The sequence below is a fragment of the Rhinatrema bivittatum genome, chromosome 7 (genome assembly GCF_901001135.1).
Source record: "Rhinatrema bivittatum chromosome 7, aRhiBiv1.1, whole genome shotgun sequence".
In the NCBI taxonomy this organism is placed as follows: Eukaryota; Metazoa; Chordata; class Amphibia; order Gymnophiona; family Rhinatrematidae; genus Rhinatrema; species Rhinatrema bivittatum.
In genome coordinates this window covers 234,566,300-234,589,414 of record NC_042621.1, presented here as the reverse complement: position 1 = coordinate 234,589,414, position 23,115 = coordinate 234,566,300, and the positions used below count along the sequence as shown (strand labels likewise).

At 43.7% G+C, this 23,115-nt stretch overlaps 1 protein-coding gene across 2 annotated transcripts in view; it reads right to left on the bottom strand.

Moving 5' to 3' along the window:
* Nucleotides 1-23,115, bottom strand: part of CFAP46 (cilia and flagella associated protein 46) — an 831,934-nt gene that overhangs the window by 113,532 nt on the left and 695,287 nt on the right. For both annotated transcript variants that reach the window (XM_029609979.1, XM_029609980.1), the window contains exon 50: nucleotides 16,018-16,076. In XM_029609979.1, coding sequence (XP_029465839.1) covers nucleotides 16,018-16,076 — 59 coding nt within the window. The remainder of the gene's footprint in view (nucleotides 1-16,017; nucleotides 16,077-23,115) is intronic.

Genomic DNA, 23,115 nt, shown 5'->3' with positions numbered 1-23,115 from the left:
ACACACACCACCCTCTCACACACACACCCTACCACCCTCTCATACACACACAAACCCCCACCACCCTCTCATACACACACACCCCACCACCCTCTCACACAGACACAGACCGCACCCACCCTCTCATACACACACCCCTCCACTCCCCACACCCCTCTCATGCACACACACACCCCGCCACCCTCATACACAAACACCCTCGCAAACACACACACACACACACACACCCCACACCCGATCTCGCTGCACAGACCACACACACCCCCCACCACCCGCTCACACACAGACACACATTCTACCACCCTCACACACACACCTACACCCCACCACTCACACACACACACACACACACACATACACACACACCCACACACCACCACCCTCTCATATACACGCAAACACACACCCTGCCACCCTCTCATATACACACACACACACCCCACACACCCCCCTCTCACACACACACACACCACCACCCTCTCTTACACACACCCACCCACCCCACCCACGCGCGGAGACAGAGGCACACTACCACCCTCTCTCACACATACACACACACACACCACCCACCACCCTCTAATGCACACACACCCTCTCATACACACACACACACACACACACACACAAACACACCCCACCCACCCGCGCGGACACCACACCCACCCACCCCCACCACGCGCGGAGACAGAGGCACACGACCACCCGCGCGCACACACACACACACACACCACACCACCCTCTCATACACAAACACCCTCTCATACACACACACACACACACACACACACAAACACACCCCACCACCCTCTCACCCCCCCACCACCCTCTCACACACACACCCTACCACCCTCTCATACACACACACCCCACCACCCTCTCACACAGACACAGACCGCACCACCCTCTCATACACACCCCACCACCCTCTCACACACACACACCCCACCACCCTCTCACACAGACACAGACCGCACCACCCTCTCATACACACCCCACCACCCTCTCATACACACACCCTTTCACTCCCCACAGCCCTCTCATGCACACACACACCCCGCCACCCTCATACACAAACACCCTCTCATATATACACACACACACACACAAACACACCCCACCACCCTCTCTCTCTCACATACACACACACACCCATCACCCGCTCACACACAGATACATACTCTACCACCCTCACACACACCTACACCCCACCATTTACACACACACACACACACACACACACACACACACACACACACACACACACACTATCACCCTCTCATACACACACACACATCCACCCCACCCTCTCATACACCCACCCACCCCAACACTCTCTCATACACATATTCACACTACCACCCTCTCTCACACATACACACCCACCCTCTCATACATGCACATTAGATACAGATTTGAGTTTTGAAAAACATATATCAATCAAATTGAAAGAGGGCTATTATAAACTCCTCACTCTTCGATGGCTGAAACCTCTACTTGAACAAAAGGATTTTAGAACAGTACTACAGTCACTTATCTTTTCCAGTATGGACTACTGTAATTCCCTTCTATTTGGTCTTCCTTTATCCACAATTCACCTTTTACAAGTGCTACAAAACGCAGCCGCCAGAGTTTTGACTGGTAGCAGAAAATGTGATCACATAATGCCCATTTTAATTTCATTATACTGGCTACCTGTCATATAACGTTCACAATACAAAACAGCTTGCATTCTACATAGAACTATTTATGGCGAACAAACCGACTGGTTAAATGCGGCTATCCATCTACATACTCCCCAAAGGAACCTTAGGTCAGCCAATAAGGGACTGTTAACAATTCCTTCAGTGAACTCAGCACACCTTAGTCAAGTGAGAGAACATGCAATATCTTTAGCAGGCCCCAAACTTTGGAACACATTGCCAGTGGAGTTGAGATTACAATCTGATACCAAAAAATTTAAGAAAGAGCTCAAAACATGGTTATTCAGCTGTGCATAAGCAGATCCCAACTGAGAACAGCCTTCTTAACCCTTGGTTTTACCTTTTGACAGGTGTTTTTTTATCTTCTTATCTTTTTATCTTTTATTTTTATCTTTCTATTATTTTTACTGTTATTGTATTAATCTTTATTTACTTTGTTATTGTTGTATTTATATATTTGTTTTAAACCTATTTTACTGATGCTATACCTGTATTTGTATCTATTCTTTTTTTATTGTAAACCATTGTGATGGAATACCCGATATGACGTATATAAAACTCAATAAACTAAACTAAACTAAACACACATACACAGACATGCCACCACCCTCTAATACACATACACCACCCTCTAATACACATACAGGGCCCCTCACCACCCACCCATACATACAAACACCCTAACCCACCCACCCTCTCATATCCACACTCAGGCATTCACCCCTCCAACACACACATAAGCAGTCACCCATCTACCCAGGCAGGCAGTCACCCACCTGCACACACATACAGGCAGTCACCCACTCACACACCTGCCCAATCTGCTCAATTATAACACAGTGGCACTTCCCTTTCTAAATTCACCCCAGGCTCATTAACCCAGGCGCGAAGCTTGCCATGACCGCTGCTTTGTGAGAGCTCAGCTGGAAACTGCAGGACGTCTGCATTGCCTCCTGCCCCAAGATCCCTCGAGGACTTGTTGGACTCTTCTTTAGAAGAAAGGAGAGCGGAGTTTCCTGCACTTCGGCAACCTGCAGGAAAAGAGATTGCCTCAAAAGACGACCCCCCCACTGCCAGGAAATCTGAGAAGCAACTTGCTCTGTGGACAGCAGGAGATAACGTTGGGATAAACGTGACTCCTGCTGCCATGGGGTTAGAGACATGTGTTGCCACTGAAAAGATTGAGCAGGGTCCTGCAAAGGGTGGAAAGTGCAAGACTACACACTGAGGGTTACCAACAGCAATGTAGCTTAAAATACAGCTTTCCGATATGGTTTGCAAATAGTACTCATATTTCTTTTTTATCTTTTCTCTCTTCCCGATTGGCTAACACTTTTTAAATCAGTCATGTTGTTTCCAAATGCAGGTTACAAGAGAAGGGCACCCTGATGGAGTATCGGGGTGCCCGGGCATAATGTGGGTGCCAAGCACACGCCGCGCCGGCACCCGGGGGGGGGGGAGGGGGGTAAGAGCTGGGAAAGCGGGCCGCTATGTGTGCATGCCCGCGCCAGCGTGCCCACTCATTCGCTGCCATCCCCGAGGATGAATCCGGTCCTCGGGGAGGCAGGCCAGGAGCCCTAATTGGCTCTCTGAGAAGAAGGGAGCCAATCGGCTGGAACCCAGCCGATTAGGTTCTCAGGGAGCTCTGGCAGCTCCCTCTTTGCCTGCCGACGCTCCCAGGGATCGCATGAATATTACCTTCCTAGAGCTTTCCCCCATTGTCATAGCGGTTGTACTATGGGGTGAGCGGATCAGGAACAAAAAAGTGATTTTCTGGTGAGATAACCAGGGTGTGGTCGAGGTTATCAACAAGAGAGCTGCAAAAAACATGTTAGTATCTGATTTACTGCGTGAATTCATTCTTCGCTGCATGGAATTAAATGTGACTGCATGGGCACGGCATGTGCCGGGTGATTCTAACACTTTGGCTGATTCTCTTTCTCATTCAAAGTGGGACACCTTCCGGAAACTTGCGCCAGAAGCGGATCCACAGGGAGCTTCAGTGCCTGCTTTCCTTTGGCAGTTTGGTATCCAGAAGCCTGGAGATTGCAACAAATGTCACTAGCCCCTTCCACATGGTCTGCATACGTGAAAGGGGCTGAGAAGGTGGTGTCCTTTTTCTCCAAATGGGGGTAGCATGGGGAACCAGTTTCGGAGTGGGGCATAATGTGCTACATAGAGGCAGCAAAAGCGGAAGGGATATCAAGGGCAGCAGTGGCGAGACAACTAACGGGTTTTTCCTTCTTTATGAGAGCTCACAGTTGGGATTTCCCAGTCGGACACTTTTTGATACACCGTGTTTTGTTGGGTTGGGCAAAAGAAGGAGCACGAGCTGTAGAGGGGACACGAACGGTGGAGGGGAAACATCCCATTACCCATTACACGCTACTGAGACTATGGGACAGTTTAACAAACATATGTAGTTCTGAATATGAGACAGGTTGTTTCACGTAGCTTTCGTTTTTTGCATTCTTTGGAGCTTTTTGGGTCAGTGAACTAGTGGCTAGGGCCACCAAAGGTTGGGAGTCTTCAGGTTTGCGCTCTCAGTTCATCACCCGGGAGACAGATTCCATCATACTTTTTATACCTCGCTCCAAAACAGACCAATTGGGGAAAGGTTCATACGTAGTTCTGCGCACCATTCCCAACTGCAAGACCTGTCCTTTGGCTAACTACAGGACTTTCGTGGAACTTCGCCCGTCTGAGGGATCCAGATTTTTGGTTCACTCAGATGGCAGACCACTCACCAAATTTCAATTTGAGGCGGTGCTACGCAAGTGCTTAACTCACCTCGGATTGGACACGTCCCACTTTGGATCACATTCCTTCCGAATAGGTGCAGCTACCTCAGCCGCTCAAGCCGGATTATCGGGAGGTGTGATTCAGCGGATCAGCCGCTGCAAATCGGGCGCCTTCAAAGGTTACATATGCCCGGGACACCGATAAACAATGCAATATACTAACACTTCTCTCTTTTCAGGGCCTAGAAGTCGGGGTTGTCGAATATGGATAGTGGGACACTCCTTCATCACGTGGGCTTTCAAGCATGCCCAGGAGTGTCCTTACGGGGTGCATTTGGACTTAACACAGTACAATGCGACAATCCGTTGGCTAGGACGCAGAGGCATGGGCTGGGATGAACTGCTTCCCTGCCTGCAGAGGAGCGTTGTGCGATTCGGGCCACCACAAATTCTGATTATCCACCTAGGTGGTAAGGATTGGGGTTCGATGTCTGGACGCAAGTTTATCGCTATGGTACGGAAGGACTTGACATCTGCTATGGCCTTGCTACCGTCTACAATAATTTGTTGGTCAGACATTATTCCGAGGCCTGCTGAAATGAATAGAAAGATTTGGAAACGCTGCCGGGCTAAAGCAAACAGGCAAATTGGTTCCTGGCTTATGCTATTCGGGGGTCGTCACATTTGTCATAAATGGTCATGGGAATGCGGGAAAGGGCTATTTCGCCCAGATGGAGTGCATCTATCCTTTATAGGACAGGACTTGTTCCTAAATTCATTTCAGGATGCCTTGGAAGCGTTGCTGCAGTAGGGATCTAGGCCGCATCTTTGGAGGGGTCACAGGATTGGTCCATCCTGTGCCAGTGGCGGGGTTGCCCGAGCCAATTGAAAGGCAATGTGTTGAGGGGCAGGACAATTTGGTGCAGTTGTCCTGCGGGAGGCTCCTTGCTGCAGGTGGTGGGAGCTGGTGGTCACAATCCCTTGCTGATGGTGGTGGGGGTCGTGGATATAATGCAATGTTAATATCTGCGCTCCTTGCTGGCGGGTGGCGGGTGCACAGGGAAGCTGATGTAAAGTTCTGGCTCGGGCATCTAATTGTTGTACAATAAAGTTGCGGCCTGTTTGATCCCACTCTTGCCTAAGTCTCGTTCATGTTATCGATTGCATTGCTTGTTATTGATTTGTGAGAGGGTGGGTGCTGGGAGAAAAGTCAGTCCTGGCTACCCATATTATGTATTAGGCACAAATGTATTCTCTCTCTCTTGTTGTTTCCACCCTCACTTCACATCTTATATTGACGCATGATAAGCAGAGTATGGCCCAAGCTACAGAACATATTTTTAAGATTATTTTTTCCAACCCACCTTACAACAGGAATGAAAATACTCAAATCAGCTTCTAAGAAACAAGTTTAGTATGCCATTAACCTTAAACTCCTGCGAAATTTCTAAAATGATACAGGAACTATGGGCAAACCCCCTTAGTTCTCCCTTCCACTTTAAGCAGGGGCCCCAAAACTGCAGGAGATGACATCAGGATAAACGCGACTCCTGCTGCCCGGGGTTATGGATTGGCAGGGTTTTGGTTTATCCTTGCCCAATCCGATGTTTGACTCCGGAGGCAGGGTGAGGCAGAGGCTGCGGCAGAGGAGTTTTGGAGAAGCACTTTTCGCCGCTTCAAAATTCTGCCGCCTGAGGCCACCGCTTCACCCTGCCTCATGATAGAACTGCCCCCCTGCTGTCATCATTATGTCCTGACTTGTTAAAGTAGGAGTTAAATAGTTATCATGAAGTACCATGAAATGACCACAAGATAGCATTTTAAGGGAGGGAGTCATGTTGTAAATTTTTGTTTAAGGTGCTTTTGGAAAAAATATTTATGTTCTCTTAAAAATTTGGGACTAACTTATTGGAGTACTCTAGAGAGAGAGGGTCATATAAAGGGGAAAGGTTTTGATGGGTTTTTGCCCTTTCTTCCACTGCCCTCTCTCATATAGGGTGGGAAGTAGGGACCTCCAGGGATGCGAGCACACTGGAGGATCCAGACTATGTGCTGGGAGACCTGGGGACCCTCCAAGTGGAGTGGGATCATGCAGAGGGCTCGCTTCTTCAAGGGAGAGGCCCGAGGCTAAAAAGAAAGGAAGTGGAGCCTGACCTCCATCATGGTTGGACCAAAGCATAAAAGTACCTAAGTGGCAAGGAGAGTTTTTTCCCCCCTCAAGGGAATTACCCTACAGCCTAAAAAAGAGGTGCAGGAATGGGATGAGTTAAGCAATTAGGAAACTGCCCTGTAATATTCTTTATGTTTGAGGTCTGGGGAACCTAGCACAGATGTAAAGGAGAGACTTCCTCCTTCCTACAAGGCATTTACCATAATGGGGAAGCGGAGAGGCCAGTGGCTGGTGTCTGGACTGGTTTTGTCTTCCTCCCAAGGACCTAATCAAGAGGTACAGAACAGGAGGCTCCAAGAGGGGAAGAAGCTGTGTGCAAGAGTGGGTGAATTGTACTGATGTATTGCCCTAATATGTCCTAGCCAGTGCTTTGTGTCTGGGGAAGCCAGTACAGAAGGATGATGGAACAGAGCTGAGAAAGATCTATGGCCATGGCACGAGCAGTGACTTGGAAGAAGGGATGGTATATTGCACTGTCCTGGAACTTTGTAGATATGTATTTGGTGTCCACTGAATGAGAATTTTAGTATGTGGGTATATTTGAACCAACCAGTCCTCTCATAGGGCTGAAGGAGAGAAAAGTCAATGGAGAAGATAACACATTATCCCCTTATGGTCTACTGTGATTGTACCGTACACACTAAGCTAGTTCACAAGTTTTTGTCTTTCCTCTTTCTTTCCTCCCCTTGCCCCCCCCCCCCCCCCTGCCCCTTACCTCAGGTTTACTGATTGTTTTTCTTATTTTCTTAAAGGTTTTTATGTATGTATAACAAGTGTACATATTTCTCCCTCGAATCCCAATTCATATCTTATCCCCATGTGTCTGTTTGCACCCTCCCCCTGCCCCCCCATTTGTCTCGACTACCCCCCTCCATCCCTCCCTTAGTTATTTAGTTATTTATTCTGTTACTGCGTTTGTTATACACCGTTCTCTGTAAAGGCTACGCCTATATATCTTTTGTTGTAAGTTACTTGTAAACCGGCACGATGTGCAAACGGTTGCCGGTATATAAAATTAAATAAATAAATAAATAAATAAATGCTATATGTGGAGCTTTACCCTCTCTCCCCCTCCCCTTCCCCTCCCCTTCCCCTCCCCTCATTTTTCCCCCCTTCTTCCTTTCCCCTCCCTCTGTGCCTTCCTTGCTCTCCTTCCCTTCTTTGACTCCTTCCCTTCCCCCTCCCCCCTCTTTTGCCCCCTTGTTCCTCTTCCCTTCCTCCTTCCCTCTCCTCTCCCCCCTCCCTTTGGCCCTTTCCCCCCTCTTTCACCTTCCATTGTCCCCTTTTATTCCTGTGTTCATTTCTCCCTTTCCTCCTTCCTCCCCCTCCCCCCCCATTCTTTGATACACACACTTTACCATATTTACAAGTTTTTTATGTTATATTATTTTCACACATCTATGTTTTACAGATGCTATTTTTTGTTGTCTTTTTATGCTGAATTTTAAGATGATATTGTTTTGTTGTGTGCAGTATCCCTTGCATATGTAAGCACACATTTCTGCTATATGGTATCTTGTTCTATTATGTGCTGTGGATCCTTGGTTACACTTTTTTGTTTATTTGCTTTTTGGATTTTGCTGACAGTGTTTCCGGGCCTCTGTCCCTCCCGATGCAGCACATGTGGCGAAACATGGTCCGTATCAGGGGACCAAAACCTCGCTCTAAGTATTCCTGAATAAAAGGTGGAAACACTTGCTTTAAGTCTTCTCTTCTTTGATCAACTCTTCATAAGGATCCATGAATTTCTAGCACTATACCAGTTCTTTTTATGGTTATTCACAACTAGCATACACTGCTCATCATCGCCACCTCATATTGGTTGCCACTGCGATTGTAACATGCATTGTTTGGAAGCCCATGATTTTCTAATTTGTTCAGTACATCTTGAAACACCTTCTCAATCATGTAAATAGTTTTTGACTGACTGGATATTCCAGAAAATAAAGTTGCACTTTTGTTTGGAATTTGATGCCGTGTGTCAGTGTCCTTTATTGAGCAGGCCTGGTTTTATGGATGGAGTCAGAGATCATGGAGGAGAGTTACAGGAAGTCCTCCCTGTCCATTCAGTAACAAGCAAAGGAGTAATGTGTGGAGTATGCTGTCACCATCAGGTCAACTTTACCATCTGCATGACCAAATTAAAGGAACCTACACAAAAGATGGAAAGGATGACTCTTAAACAAGGAATTACCATCCCATCATTTTATGTTCCCATTCAGGGTGGTCATATCTGATGAAAAGTAGAGATCACTTCTGGCTAATAAGAAGGGATTAACTGTATCTATATTGGCAGATTAATGTAAAAACATAACTCTACAAGATAATACCTATATTACCATAATATATCTTTCTGAAGTATTTGTCATTAGGATAACTGTTTTTTAAAATACGATCTTTAATTGTTGTCTATAGAATTAAAAAGGTGTTGTTAATAAACCCTTCATGAACACATTTTAAATCCATTGCGGCTAAAACTGCTCTTTAGCATGTATTTTGGCTTTAACTTCCTTCATGGAACAGAGATTCTCCTGTTTCTTCCTTTGTTACATGATATTACAGATGCTGCATCTTTAATTGTATGCTAACCCTTTTTCTAGATCCTTTTTAAAGAAAGGCTAAAATAGCAGAAATATCTGCATGCTTAGGTGAGTTTGATGAAGCTTTGCAATATGATTCAAAAGAATTCCACACAGGAATATAAGCAATTGAAGAGTTTTTTTTATTGTAGGGATGATATCGTGAAGGACGAATAGTCTTTCTTAAGTAAGCAACCTCTCTAGGTTCATGTTGAAATGTAAAAATGCAAATTGGGCCTCCATTGATATTGTGCTTGGATTAGAAGATCTTTAAGGTGAATTTTAAAAGCCCGGTGCAAGTGAAAACCAGGAAATATGCGAATATGTTGGGCTGGCATACGCCAAGCGGTTTTTAAAACATGCCGGTGTACGTGCGTATCTCCCTCTACGCTCACAAATGAAAATTCTGAAAAGGGTGGGGCATGGGCGTGGACTGGGCGGGGCATGGGCATTCATGGATTGCAACTTCAATTTTGTGCGCAAATATTTTCATGCACAGTCATGTGCTTGAGTCCCATGCCGTGTAGCTATAATTCTGCTATGCAGGACGTCTAAGCAATAAAATAATGTGAATTAGATAGATCGGTGAGGTTTTAAGGGTCAGGGCTAATAGGGGAGATGGGGAAGCTATTAAACTAGGGGGGTTGGAAGTCATAGCCCTTACCTGGGCAAACTGGGAACAAACTGGGAAAATTGGTAAATGTGTAGATGCGTGTGTCTATTAAAATTCCCCCACTTATGCGGTAGAAGTGGCATTTTCACACATAGGCATCATTCACTTAAAATTGTGCGCACATGTGCCCGCAATCTATTTTATAAAATGCACACATATATGCGTGTATGTTATAAAATGGCCCCATCCCTGGGCGCGGAATGACGAACGCGAGCACATATGCGCTCATGCGCTTGTTTAAAAGTTACTGTCCCTGACTCCTAGGAACTCTAGAGGCTAATTGATCCTTAGACATGCATAATAAGGCTGCCTGTGCCAAATCTGCACCACCAGTATCACCTGTTCTTTTTTTTTTTTTTTTAAGTATGTCCCATCAAGGGGCCATGATGGGGAAAACATACATCAAGTTCTCCCTCAGCTAGGTCTGTATTAGTGCAACTATCCTGTCAATGCCTCAAGTCCATGCTTTCATAGGAAAAACTATCATATTTGTAATTTGAAAATTTTGATTAAAACCGAAACACCTCCTAAAGGAGTTCCTGCTCAGAAACTTGCCTGTAAATGTTTTATATCATTCAGTATGAAGTGCAGGAAATGATGATTTGTGACCTCAGATATCCCTTGAATGTAGATGCCACTGCAAATCCAAACCATTCTTTGTTAGAGATTGCTAGAGCTGATGTTTTGGAATTAATATAGATGAAAGTAGCCCTATGTTATGCCAGAGTTTCTTCCCTGATATAAGATTATTAACTATTGTCATCCTACAATGAGGTCATATCCATGATACAGGAGTTGGAATATTAAGCTCTTTGTTAAGAAGGATTCTGGTATCTTTCCCTGGTGGAGTAGATGTGTATTATTTATTTATCTTCTTTAGTATTGTCGTTATAGAAAAATTGGGCCTGATTTTAAAAAGCATTTACTCGAGTAAAAACCAGGTTTACTGGGGTAAATTCACTTTACTTGAGTAAGTGGGTTTTTGAAAATTGCTACAATATATGCCATTGACTTGTCTATAGGATTTACTCACATAAGTGCACTTTACTTGAGTAAATGGCTTTTGAAAATTGCTACAATAGTAGCTACATTTACACATGTAACTCCTTTTGAAAATTACCCCCATTATGTTAGTACAATTTAATTCATATATCTAAAAATGGCACATTAAAAAATGGCTGAGACCTGCTTTGGAGGTTTATTGAAGTGATAAACTCCTTCCTAATCCTTTCATTAAAGGACACTCTCTTGCAGGCTAAACTATTTGTGTTTTTATTAAATCCAAATTATTTGCATTTTCCTGTGTTAATAAGAACCTGGCGATGGTTCTACTCAGTCGGACACAGTGGGTAATCCAGAATTCTGGAGGCTCACACCTCTCCTGTCATTAAAACAATGATTCAATAATCTTTCATTTACACTGGGTAGCCCATTTAAGACCAGTGACAGAAATGATTTCCGAATAGAATCTGCTCTGGCAGGAGAAAATCTGAGATGAGAGAAGGACTGTAGTCCATGGCAGCAACCTCTAGAGAAAGCAAAGATGCAAGGAACAACATACAGTGGAAGCTTAGTATAAGTCACAGTACCTCTTTAATAAGGATGGCATTGTATCAGTGGCATTGCTAGCCTTATTCAGGAAGCAGATTCATCCTCCATGGCCTGTGGAATAAGAAAGTGTTTTCTTTCTTACAGAGTATTAACTGCCAAATGCAGGACAATTTGTATTTCTAAATGCTCTTTTTTTTTTTTTTTAAATCTGCAGCTTTTTCAGCGGTCATACTTCTGCTCTACTCCTTAGCATCAATATGTATGCACTGTGTGTTCGGTGCCAATATGGCTACTATGCCTTGCCCTCAATGCAAATAAAGCTACCGCATTGTGCTTTCGGGCGCCGATACAGCTATTGCACTGCTCTATTGGCACCTATAACCGATGATGCACTGGCCTGCAGTATAGCACCATGATTTGGTGCTCTCACTGTGTCGTGCTTCAGGCCTCGACTGTGTCTACACCAAGCTCTTCTGTGCTAATTAAATAGGGTGTGAACAGGCTCTGGAGTCCTGTCCCATGCTTTGGTTTTAATGGACTTGTGCTATATTTCACTTAGGCCAAGCAGGATGGTAGTCCTCTCAGATGGGTGACATCATCAGATCGAGCCTGGCACGAAAACGTTTTGTCAAAGTTTCTAGAACTTGCCCAGCATGCCACTATCTGTGTGTTCACGCAAGATCCACTTCAGTCTCTTTTTTTCCGTGGTGATAGTTGCTTTGCAGTTTTTGGAACTCTGCACTACAAATATATTTCGTGCTTAAAAACAGCATTTTTTTCCCGTCCTATGTCGGGTCCCCCTTCTGCGGGCGATGCTTTTCCCAGCGTGGTAAGTATTTTTACTACCTCTACCTTCTTTTCGGTTGATTCCCGGTGTGTTGCTCCCAGGTGGCTGCTGGCCATCGACTGTTATCCAGCTTACTTTCATGACATCATTCGGTTTTCATCGGTACTCCCAGTACCTGCAGACCATGTCCATCATGAATTCACATGAACATAAGAACATAAGAACATGTCATACTGGGTCAGACCAAGGGTCCATGAAGCCCAGCATCCTGTTTCCAACAGTGGCCAATCCAGGCCATAAGAACCTGGCAAGTACCAAAAACTAAGTCTATTCCATGTTACCGTTGCTAGTTATAGCAGTGGTTATTATCTAAGTCAACTTAATTAATAGCAGGTAATGGACTTCTCATCCAAGAACTTATCCGATCCTTTTTTAAACACAGCTATACTAACTGCACTAACTACATCTTCTAGCAACAAATTCCAGAGTTTAATTGTGCGTTGAGTAAAAAAGAACTTTCTCCGATTAGTTTTAAATGTGCCATATGCTAACTTCATGGAGTGCCCCCTAGTCTTTCTATTATCCGAAAGAGTAAAAAACCGATTCACATCTACCCGTTCTAGACCTCTCATGATTTTAAACACCTCTAACATATCGCCCCTCAGGGCTACATCCTCTACCTAGGGGCATTGCACGACATCTGCGGATGTCAGCTGTACGATCAGATGACCCCCAAAGGCTGTCATGCTCGGCTTGTCAAAATGGAGAAACTTTTTGGGCCAAAGAAGTCTAGTCCGTCCACACCGGCTTCAGAGTCTCTGATGCCCGTGGGTCGAGAGGAACCAGTGGATAACCTGCCCCTTTCCTCACCCACGGCAAGTTCTTCCAAGGAGCGAGGAACTGGTGATTGACCCTTGTCGATTTCGGTGCTCTCCAGGACTTCAGGATACTCAGTTTCCTCAGTGCCAGGGAAAGACCAGTCCGCACACCATGGGAAGTCCCACAAGCATCAACACCTGTCACCATCAGCACACGGCCCCAGTTCCAGTACGACACCAGCGGTAGCCATGCCGCCACCAAAGAGACCTCGTGGCGAGGAGGCCCATCCTCCTACAGGCCTGAGAATCCCAGGCTAGGCACTGAGTCTCCTCAGGATTCCGTGGAGGCTCTGGTGATGCTTTGTCTTCCTCCATCAGTCCTCCAGTTGCAGGGGAGAGAGGATTAATGCCATCACTGCCGCGCTCGGCTTCCTGCACTCGCTAGCCTCTCAGCTGATTCTCTCCTGGCAGCTAAATCCACGCCAGAAGAGTGGCTACTGGACTGAGGCACTCGACTGAGGGAGGGATCACCAGGTATCACCTCAGGAGAACTTGACTGAGGGAGGGACCACAAGGTATCACCTCAGGAGAACCTTGATTAATCTCCTTCTTCCTTTTCTTTTCTTTTTTTTTTTTTAACAAGCAATCCCCAGAAGGGAGATTCACATCCACCATCTGCTGGAGATGGAGAATATTGGTGGGCTGATGTCAGTGCAGGGGTATATATACCGTGATGTCAGCTTTGCTCCGTCTCCATCTGCTGATAAAGGTGCATAACCCAATGGTTGTGGATTAGCCTGTCTGAATTCTGAGAAACCCATTTTGAAATAAGGTTCAAAATTCAAAACTGGCTGTGCAGTGCTTTGCTCGAGCTGTATACAAAATGGCCACCATTCATAAATCAACGAATGAAATTGTTGATTCAGAAGACTTAGGATAAACAGTCAGGCCTATGATTGTTAATAACTTGTTACAGAATTTATCAATAATTATTTGCCAAGCTATTTTTCATCTCATGATAGTCTTATTATTGTATAACAATATTTTGCTTTATGTCTGCATTTACCTTTGATTGGATTTTATGTATGTTTTTATTGTAAACCGCTTGGATAAACTGCTTTACAACCAGTAAATTAAATTCAATATATAATAATTATTATAATAATCTTAACTTTAGAGCTTATTCAATACCGTAGATTCTCTTTTTTAATACATCCTCCGTGTTTTATTTGCCACGATTTTCTGCCTTGGCTGATCTGTTGCTGACGCAGGAAGCTCAAAGGCGATAATGATCTGACATAAAAAAGGGCTTAAAATGGCTTTTTAATCTCTGAGATGAAGGCTAGCATCATTTTTAAATGATTAGAAACTCGCTGGTTGAATGCCCTTAAGTCTTACCTTTCGACATTCAAGGAACCTTTCTTTTCCTTTTTGTTTTTTCAAACCAACAAGTAAAGTAAGGTAGTAAAATATTTAAATGTCTTAGAGGATTCTTTTCCTCCTTTCCTTAATATGGGGTCGATTTTAAAAGGACGTGCTGATTTTATAACATGTGCGTGCTGGCATGCGCATGTTATAAAATTCGCTGGCCGCATGCACATGTGTGCCAGATTTTAAAAGCCGCATGCGCATATGTGGGTGGGAGGGGGGGATTTTATTACCTATGCATGGCGACATGTTTGGTTGGGCCCCAGTTCCCTCCCACTCCGCTCCAATTAAGAAGCGGACTGGGAGGGAACTTTCCTATTCCTAATCCTACTCTTTCTACCTCTTCCCCTCTTCACCCTGACTCCTAAATCTATCCTAGCTATCCCTGAGTTGAAGTAAGTTGCACGCGCTGGCCGGCTGTTGGCATGCGAATCATCAGGACAGCACAAAATGGCGCTGTCCTGGCCTCCCCCCACCCCATCCCTCCCAGACTACGCCCTCCCCCCCCCCCCCGGCCCATCCGTTTTGCAGGCACTTTGGCACGTAACGGGGGTTATGCGTGTGGCCGGGCCTGTTCTAAAATGCACATGGCACACGCGTGTAACCCGTTTCTTTATGCGTGTGGTCCTTTTAAAATCGGGCCGTATATGTATATATACTCTGAAATGACTCAATCAATAACCCTCTTATGGGAATGGGAAGTTAACCAAATGTTGGCTTGCTACTCTGTAAAAATTACAGGAGCATGGGCCAGACAAATTGTCTTAAATATCTGCTCTAAATTGGTTCAGCCAAGAGCCCTCCAATGGAAAAGGGAGCATAGCAAACTGTAGGCTCACTATTCTGTAAAGATTACAGATGCATGGCCCAAACATTTTTTTTAACTAGATTCAAATCATATGCCAGATCAGAAAGATAAATACTGCTGATCCATTAGTAGTTCTTCCATTAGCTGGAGGCAGAGAATACTAGTTCAAACCAGTCTGTGCTCAACAAATGTAGAAGTGATGTCACAGATTTAAAAACAAAACAAAACAAAACAGAATATTCTTTGACTCAATCAGTTGGATGAGGGACTAAACCCAATCGTTCTGGACTGTTGTAGCAGAAAGGAACAGATAGATAGACAGTTTATAGTTTCGGCACTCATAGTTGAAATATAAGGCTTCTCAAGTACAAAATCCAGACTGAGGTTTAGGAACACTAGAAATCAAAACTTCTGAAACTCACAAGACATATGTAAATATTCAAAGGTCCACACAGCGTCTCATCTTGGCCCTTTAGCCATCAAATTGCTGGGAACACTGAGATTTTCCCAGAGTTTCCATTTGAGGCCCTAGGGACAAATCAAGTTCCTCAGTGGCCAGACCACTGGAGTTCATATCAGGGTAAGTGCAGACTCTCAAAATCCTGCTTGAACATATATTCTCCCAAGCCATTCTCTGGCTCAGAGGCAGAAACCAGCCTCTACCTAAGCAGACCCTGAATTAAAGCTAAACAGAACAGTTTTTGTCCTGATAGTAGTACATCACACACAAGTCTATATAAATTTTAAATTAAAAAGGCTTACTTGGTGTTGCAGACTGCTTTTCATCCTTATCTTTCCCTTTTATCTTTTCTGTCTCAGGTCTGCAAAAAGTAACAGCATAAATAAATATTGCAAGATGCTGTACTCTACATCTACGGTATATCCCTAAAATAAACCACTTTACATTAGTTTATTATCAGTACTTGCTCAGGTAGTAGCTAATAGGGATGTGCATTCGTCTAGGATTCGTCCTGGTTCAGGGAGCCCAAATCCCGAACGAGTTTTTCCAGAAATAACGGGAAAAATTCGTTTTCGAGTTTAGTGAGCACTAATCTGAAATTCAGGTTCCCCCGAATTTAAAAGGCCTGAACCACGGGAAATACAAAATTTCCCGCGGTGGGCCGAAAATGAAGCCCGAACCAAAAGGTTTGAGCTTTACATACCTCTAGTAGCTAATAATTCATGTTTTTAAAGACATTAAGGCCCTAATTTACAGGGATGATAACTTTCAAACCGGCGCGCAGGCACACAATGGTACGTATACATCGGCCTGTGCCCAGGGACGCGTCGATTTTATAATATATGTATGCATATGCGCGCATATTATAAAATAGCCTGGCCACAAGCAAGTGTGCCAAATTTTAAGTGGGCATGTGCCTGTGCACATGAATACTGCTACCACTGTTTAAACTAAGGGGATTTTGAAAGGGGTGCATGCCAATGCTATTCCCAGTTTTACCAGTTTGTCCTCAGTTCACCCAGTTAAGAGACAGGTCCTTCAAATCCCCTAGTTTAATAACCTTCATTCCCCTCACTTATTCCTCTTATTATTATTATTATTATTATTCCTCACTTATTCCACATATCTGCCTAGTTTTCTTGATTTTTTAACTTACACATCATCCATAGCAGAAGTGAAGTTTCATGGTAGGGAGACTTAGGCCTGGATTTTCTAAGTTCGCAGAACTTAGAAAATCCAGCAGTAACGGGGGGCGGGGGGCGAAGCGGGGCAGGCAAACCAATAGCGCCACCATGAAAGGTGGTGCTATTGGCCGTGTTACTGACAGCGATAAGGCTCCTTACCTTTTCGCCGTCAGCGATGTCTTTGCGACGTCCACCCCGACTCCTCCCTTCCGCCGCCCAGAACCCACCCTGATCTAGGTATCGCACGCGAAAAGTCCCTTTTCGCGTGCGATACTTTTGGAAAATGACCCCCTAAGTGCGTGCCAGATTGCATAAGTTGTTTTGCAAACATCTCAGCTTCATACCCTGAAAAGCCCATGACCGGCCATGTTTTGAAAACTTTTGAGATGTGCGTGCTGCAGGAGATATGAGTGTATCCAGGAATCTTTAAAATCCGCTCGACACACACGAGCGCGACTTATTCCTGCATCCCTTAATTAATGCATGTGCCAGGCTTTTAAGATTTGCCTTTAAGCTTTTTCCCTATAGACACTGAATAGAAAAAGGAACCCTTAGTAAATCAGGTCTTATATCTTATCTAATTCATTATTCAGTGAGAATATGGTATCTTTACCTTAAATATTGTAACTCTAAAAAAGATTTTGGATATTAGCACAGACACTAACACTTTATAATTTATATGGCGCATTATGAAACTTGGAAAAACTTATTTCTTCATCAGAATCCACATTTTGGTGACATTTTCCACCTTTTTGCGAAAAGTTTTGAAAAGAATTTTGACTATATTTGACAATGAAAAAAATCTTTACAGACACTAATGAAGATCTATAAGTGTGCATATCAACAAACTTTGAAGCCCAGATAGTACTAGGCCCAATTTAATCCACATATTAACTTTTAGAAGGTACTTTGATTTACAATCACTTTAACCATATAAGTTGGATGAGGCTGAATTTAATGGACACTACAATCAGATACAATATACATTTTTATTTGCATATAAATTTCAGAAAAATCAAATTTTTGTGAGTGATGGACAGCATGTAATAAAGGAACAATGATAAGGTGGCTAATCGTGCAAAAGTCGTATTACTGGTAGTTTTTATATGACCAGTTCCCTTTAAATACACATTTTTACTTGTGGGTTTATTTCACAGCATGTTCTATAAAGTTAAGGAGATCTTTACAGTTTGATTAGGATTATTTTTTCCTTATTTTGTGAGTTTTTTGGATAAATTGTGACCTAAGAGCCACAAAGTTCGATGATCAGTTTAATGTTTTCACCAATGTAATATTTTCACCTTATTTTGTGGATTTTTTTTGATACATTTTGATCTAAAAGCCACATTTGGGAGTTTGATGACCAATTTAATTTACATCACTGTAGTTGAAATTTTGAGTAGATCTTTGAAACCAGTACACTGTCACATTTATTATTCTATCAACTTCACAATTAGGGCAATCTATTATGTTTAGACATCTTTTCTTAAATCATGCAAATTATATTTGGATTTCAGTTATTTAAGTTAGGAAACTATATACACAAATGCAAAATCTTGGAATTGCTCATCTGAAGACACAACAGTAACACAGTATAATGTTCAACAATGCAAATGGATTTCAAGGTTTGGTTATTTTTAAGCCACAGGATTGTATCAATAAGCAATGTTATTGGTCTCTGACAAGATAAAAAAAAAAAAGAAGTAAATCCACAATGTTATAGCATCCTCTGCTGTTCCATTGGTATATATTACCACCGGTGTTAGCACAAGCAGGAAAAGCAGAAATCTGTAGTGACACAGTTTAACATCAAGTACAACATGCATACTTCACACCTATATTTCCAAGAGATGACTCTTTCATATTTGCACAATGTAGTATTCAAAGATATTTCTTCAGAGAAAATTTTGAAAGCCATTTACCCAGCTAAATTAACCTGTCTGATAACTGCTCTCCACAAAATAGCTAAAAAGTACAAGCGGTGTCCCTAATGACCCATGTGATCTTACTATTTGATTTTACTTTTGTATGTGACTACTGGATTCCACCCAGAATAATATGGATGCAAGCGGAATACAAATAATTTTAAATAAATAAATAATCGCATTACGAAGCAATGTTCCTGGGAAAGTGTTTAAGTTGGGAAACTAAAGTATATGCAAAGAGTCGAATTTTCAGATCCCTGATTAGCCGTTCACTATCAGAAGGAATCATACCTCAAGGTTTAAAACAAGAAGTGATAAAACTGATCCTAAAAAATAAGTCTGATCGAACAGACAATTGGGACAATTATCGTCCAATATCAAACTTGTTATTCCTAGCAGATGGTCTTGAAGAAGCAGTGTTATCTCAACTTGAATATCACTTGGAAGATCACAATATCCTATAAACTAATCAAATCAGATTCTGGAAATATCAGTGGAAACATTACTCCTCTCTAACGGAATCAGTTTTACGAGGACTCGATTCAGACGAATCCTATTGCCTAGTGCTAATTGACTTAACAGCTGAGAAACATCGGGATCGATGGTACAGTTAGCAAATGGTTCTCATCATTTCTCTCTAACAGATCATTTCAAGTCAAACTGGGTAACCAGATATCTGACACCTTCCCATGTGATACAGGGGTTCCTCAAGGCTCAGCTCTCTCAGCAACACTATTCAACATATACAAGCTCTCACTGTGTAAATTACTGAAGAATCTAGAAATTAAATTCTTCCTGTACACAGACAACTTACAATTCTACATACCACTCACCAGATCATTTGAAAATACAACAGTGATAATATCCAAATGTTGCGAGCTCAGGGGTGCGGTCACTTGCTCTAGAGGGATTGTGAGCTCTTGGGCCATGGCGCGGCTCAGGGAGGAGCCCCAAGACACACACCATGGGAGGTGAGAGTGTTCAAGCATGGGCTGGAGCTGGAACAAGGCTGAACCAGGATCAAGATGTGGAACATCAAGGAACTGGAGCAAGGCAGGCTCAGACCTCCACTGGACCTGCACACACAGGTGAAACCCAGCAATGCAATGCTGGTCTCAAGAGTAGTCTTCCAGCCACTCGGTAGCCCTTCTGGACCTGCCGCTTGGGAACAACGAGTGTGTGAGGCCAGATGGAGGCTGAGGGCAGGATCAAAACGAGACATGGAACTCAGGAACTTGGAAGACAAAGACTCTAGGAACTTGGAAGACTCAGACGAGGATTCAGGATTCAGGCACTAATACAGAGTGAGCACTGCACTGCAGCGCACCCTACACAGCTGCCCATGGCTGGTTGTGGACCATGCTGGAAGCGAAGCAGACTCCAGATAAGAAGAGGAGGATGCGGAACTGGCAACATGGCGAAGATTCAGGAGAGGCTCGCCCTACACAGCTGCCTGTGGCTGGTCACATACCATGCTGAAACGAATCAGGTTCTGGCTTGAGTCTAGGGCATGGATGGAAGCAGAAACAAGGAACTGAAGACTGGGAACAGGATTCAAGACTCAGGATTCAAGGATTCAGAACTCGGATTCAGGAACAGACCTCAGCATTAAAAGCAAGGGCTTTCCGGAGACTTGTGCTGCAGACGTGAAGACAGGTCTTGTGTCACAAAGCGCCCTACACAGCCGCCCATGGGCTGGTTATGGAGCATGACAGTGGCACGCCAGGAAAGGTGGGCGAGCAGGAAACCTGGAAGCAGGACGAAGAGCCGGAGATGGGAACATCAGGACCAAGACTGGAACACCAAGAACAAGGAACATCAGGAACATGGAACAAGCGACAAAGGAGCTCTGATGAGGAACAAGACCAGGAACATCAGGAACATCCAACGAAGGAGACCAGGAACATATAACGAAGAGCCATCTAAACATGAGAAGACCACGGAGGACCTTGACCGGAGAGAGACCACAGGCAACTGTGAAGATCTGATACGAAGGCCCCGAGGAGTTGAAACAGAGGCCTTTTATAGGGCTGGACAAGGCAAGGACTGATGATGTCATCCAATGGGGCCGCGGGGCTTTTCTCGCCGCTGGCACTTTAAATGAGATGCAGGGGCACATGCGTGCGCCTAGAAGGCCCAGGGACAAGCAGGAGCAGGCAGCGGCGGCGCTCCTACCACATGACTGGAGGCAACGGTGGCGATGGCTTCCTAGCCATATGAAGAGGCATCCCAGCGTCGGGCCGGGAAGATTGTTGGGCACTGGCCGGCGCAGGAGGTGAGAGGCTGCTCGTTGGATGGGCTCCGCGAGAAGCATCATAACACCAAATACATGAAAGCAATACAACAAGAAGTTTCTCAACTTAAACTGACATTAAATCCTAAATAGACTGAAATAATTTGCCTAAGTAGTTAAACCACCCGCCCTAGACCTCGGCGACTTTCAAATTAATCCCTCAATCAAGTACGGGATTTAGGTGTACAGCTAGATGAGAATGAACATGCACATCAGGAAACTGATTGGCAGGTTACACCAAACTACATATACTACAAAGATTGAAACCACTATTAACTGCTGTAGACTTTTGTACAGTGTTACAAACTCTAATATTCTCAAACTAGACTACTGTAACTCCTTACTTCTAGGTCTCCCAGCAAGCCACTTAAAACCACTACAACTACTTCATTTTGCCGCAGCAAGACTATTAATAGGATCTAAGAAATATTATCACACAACAACCTCACTGATGGAGTTGTATTGGCTAACAATACAGTCCAGAATCTTCTATAAAGTAATAACAATAATATTCAACATTATTCATTCCAATAACACCGGACTGTTAGGAGTGAATCTACAGCCATACAAGAACATAAGAAATTGCATTGCTGGGTAAGACCAAGGGTCAATCAAGCCCAGCATCCTGTTTCCAACAGAGGCCAAACCAGGCCACAAGTACCTGGTAATTATCCAAACACTAAGAAGATCCCATGCTACTGATGCAATTAATAGCAGTGGCTATTCCCTAAGTAAACTTGATTAAAAGCCGTTAATGGACTTCTCCTCCAAGAACTTATCCAAACCTTTTTTGAACCCAGCTACACTAACTGCACTAACCATATCCTCTGGCAACAAATTCCAGAGCTTTATTGTGCGTTGAGTAAAAAAGAATTTTCTCCGATTAGTCTTAAATGTGCTACTTGCTAACTTCATGGAATGCCCCTTAGTCCTTCTATTATTCGAAAGTGTAAATAACCGAGTCACTTCTACTCGTTCAAGTCCTCTCATGATCTTAAAGACCTCTATCATATCCCCTCTCAGCAGTCTCTTCTCCAAGCTGAACAGTCCTAACCTCTTCAGCCTTTCCTCATATGGGAGCTGTTCCATCCCCTTTATCATTTTGGTTGCCTTTCACTGTACCTTTTCCATCGCAACTATATCTTTTTTGAGATGCGGAGACCAGAATTGTACACAGTATTCAAGGTGTGGTCTCACCATGGAGCGATATAGAGGCATTATGACATTTTCTGTTTTATTAACCATTCCCTTCCTAATAATTCCTAACATTCTGTTTGCTTTTTTGACTGCTGCAGCACACTGAGCCGACGATTTTAAAGTATTATCCACTATGATGCCTAGATCTTTTTCCTGGGTGGTAGTTCCTAATATGGAACCTAACATCATGTAACTACAGCAAGGGTTATTTTTCCCTATATGCAACACCTTGTATTTGTCCACATTAAATTTCATCTGCCATTTGGATGTCCAATCTTCCAGTCTTGCAAGGTCCTCCTGTAATGTACCACAGTCTGCTTGTGATTTAACTACTCTGAATAATTTTGTATCATCCGCAAATTTGATAACCTCACTCGTCGTATTCCTTTCCAGATCATTTATATATATATATATATATATTGAAAAGCACTGGTCCAAGTACAGATCCCTGAGGCACTCCACTGTTTACCCTTTTCCACTGAGAAAATTGACCATTTAATCCTACTCTCTGTTTCCTGTCTTTTAACCAGTTTGTAATCCACGAAAGGACATCGCCTCCTATCCCATGACTTTTTAGTTTTCGTAGAAGCCTCTCATGAGGGACTTTGACAAACGCCTTCTGAAAATCCAAATACACTACATCTACCGGTTCACCTTTATCCACATGTTTATTAACCCCTTCAAAAAAATGAAGCAGATTTGTTAGGCAAGACTTCCTTTGGGTAAATCCATGTTGACTGTGTTCCATTAAATCATGTCTTTCTATATGCTCTAAGTTTTTGATCTTGAGAATAGTTTCCA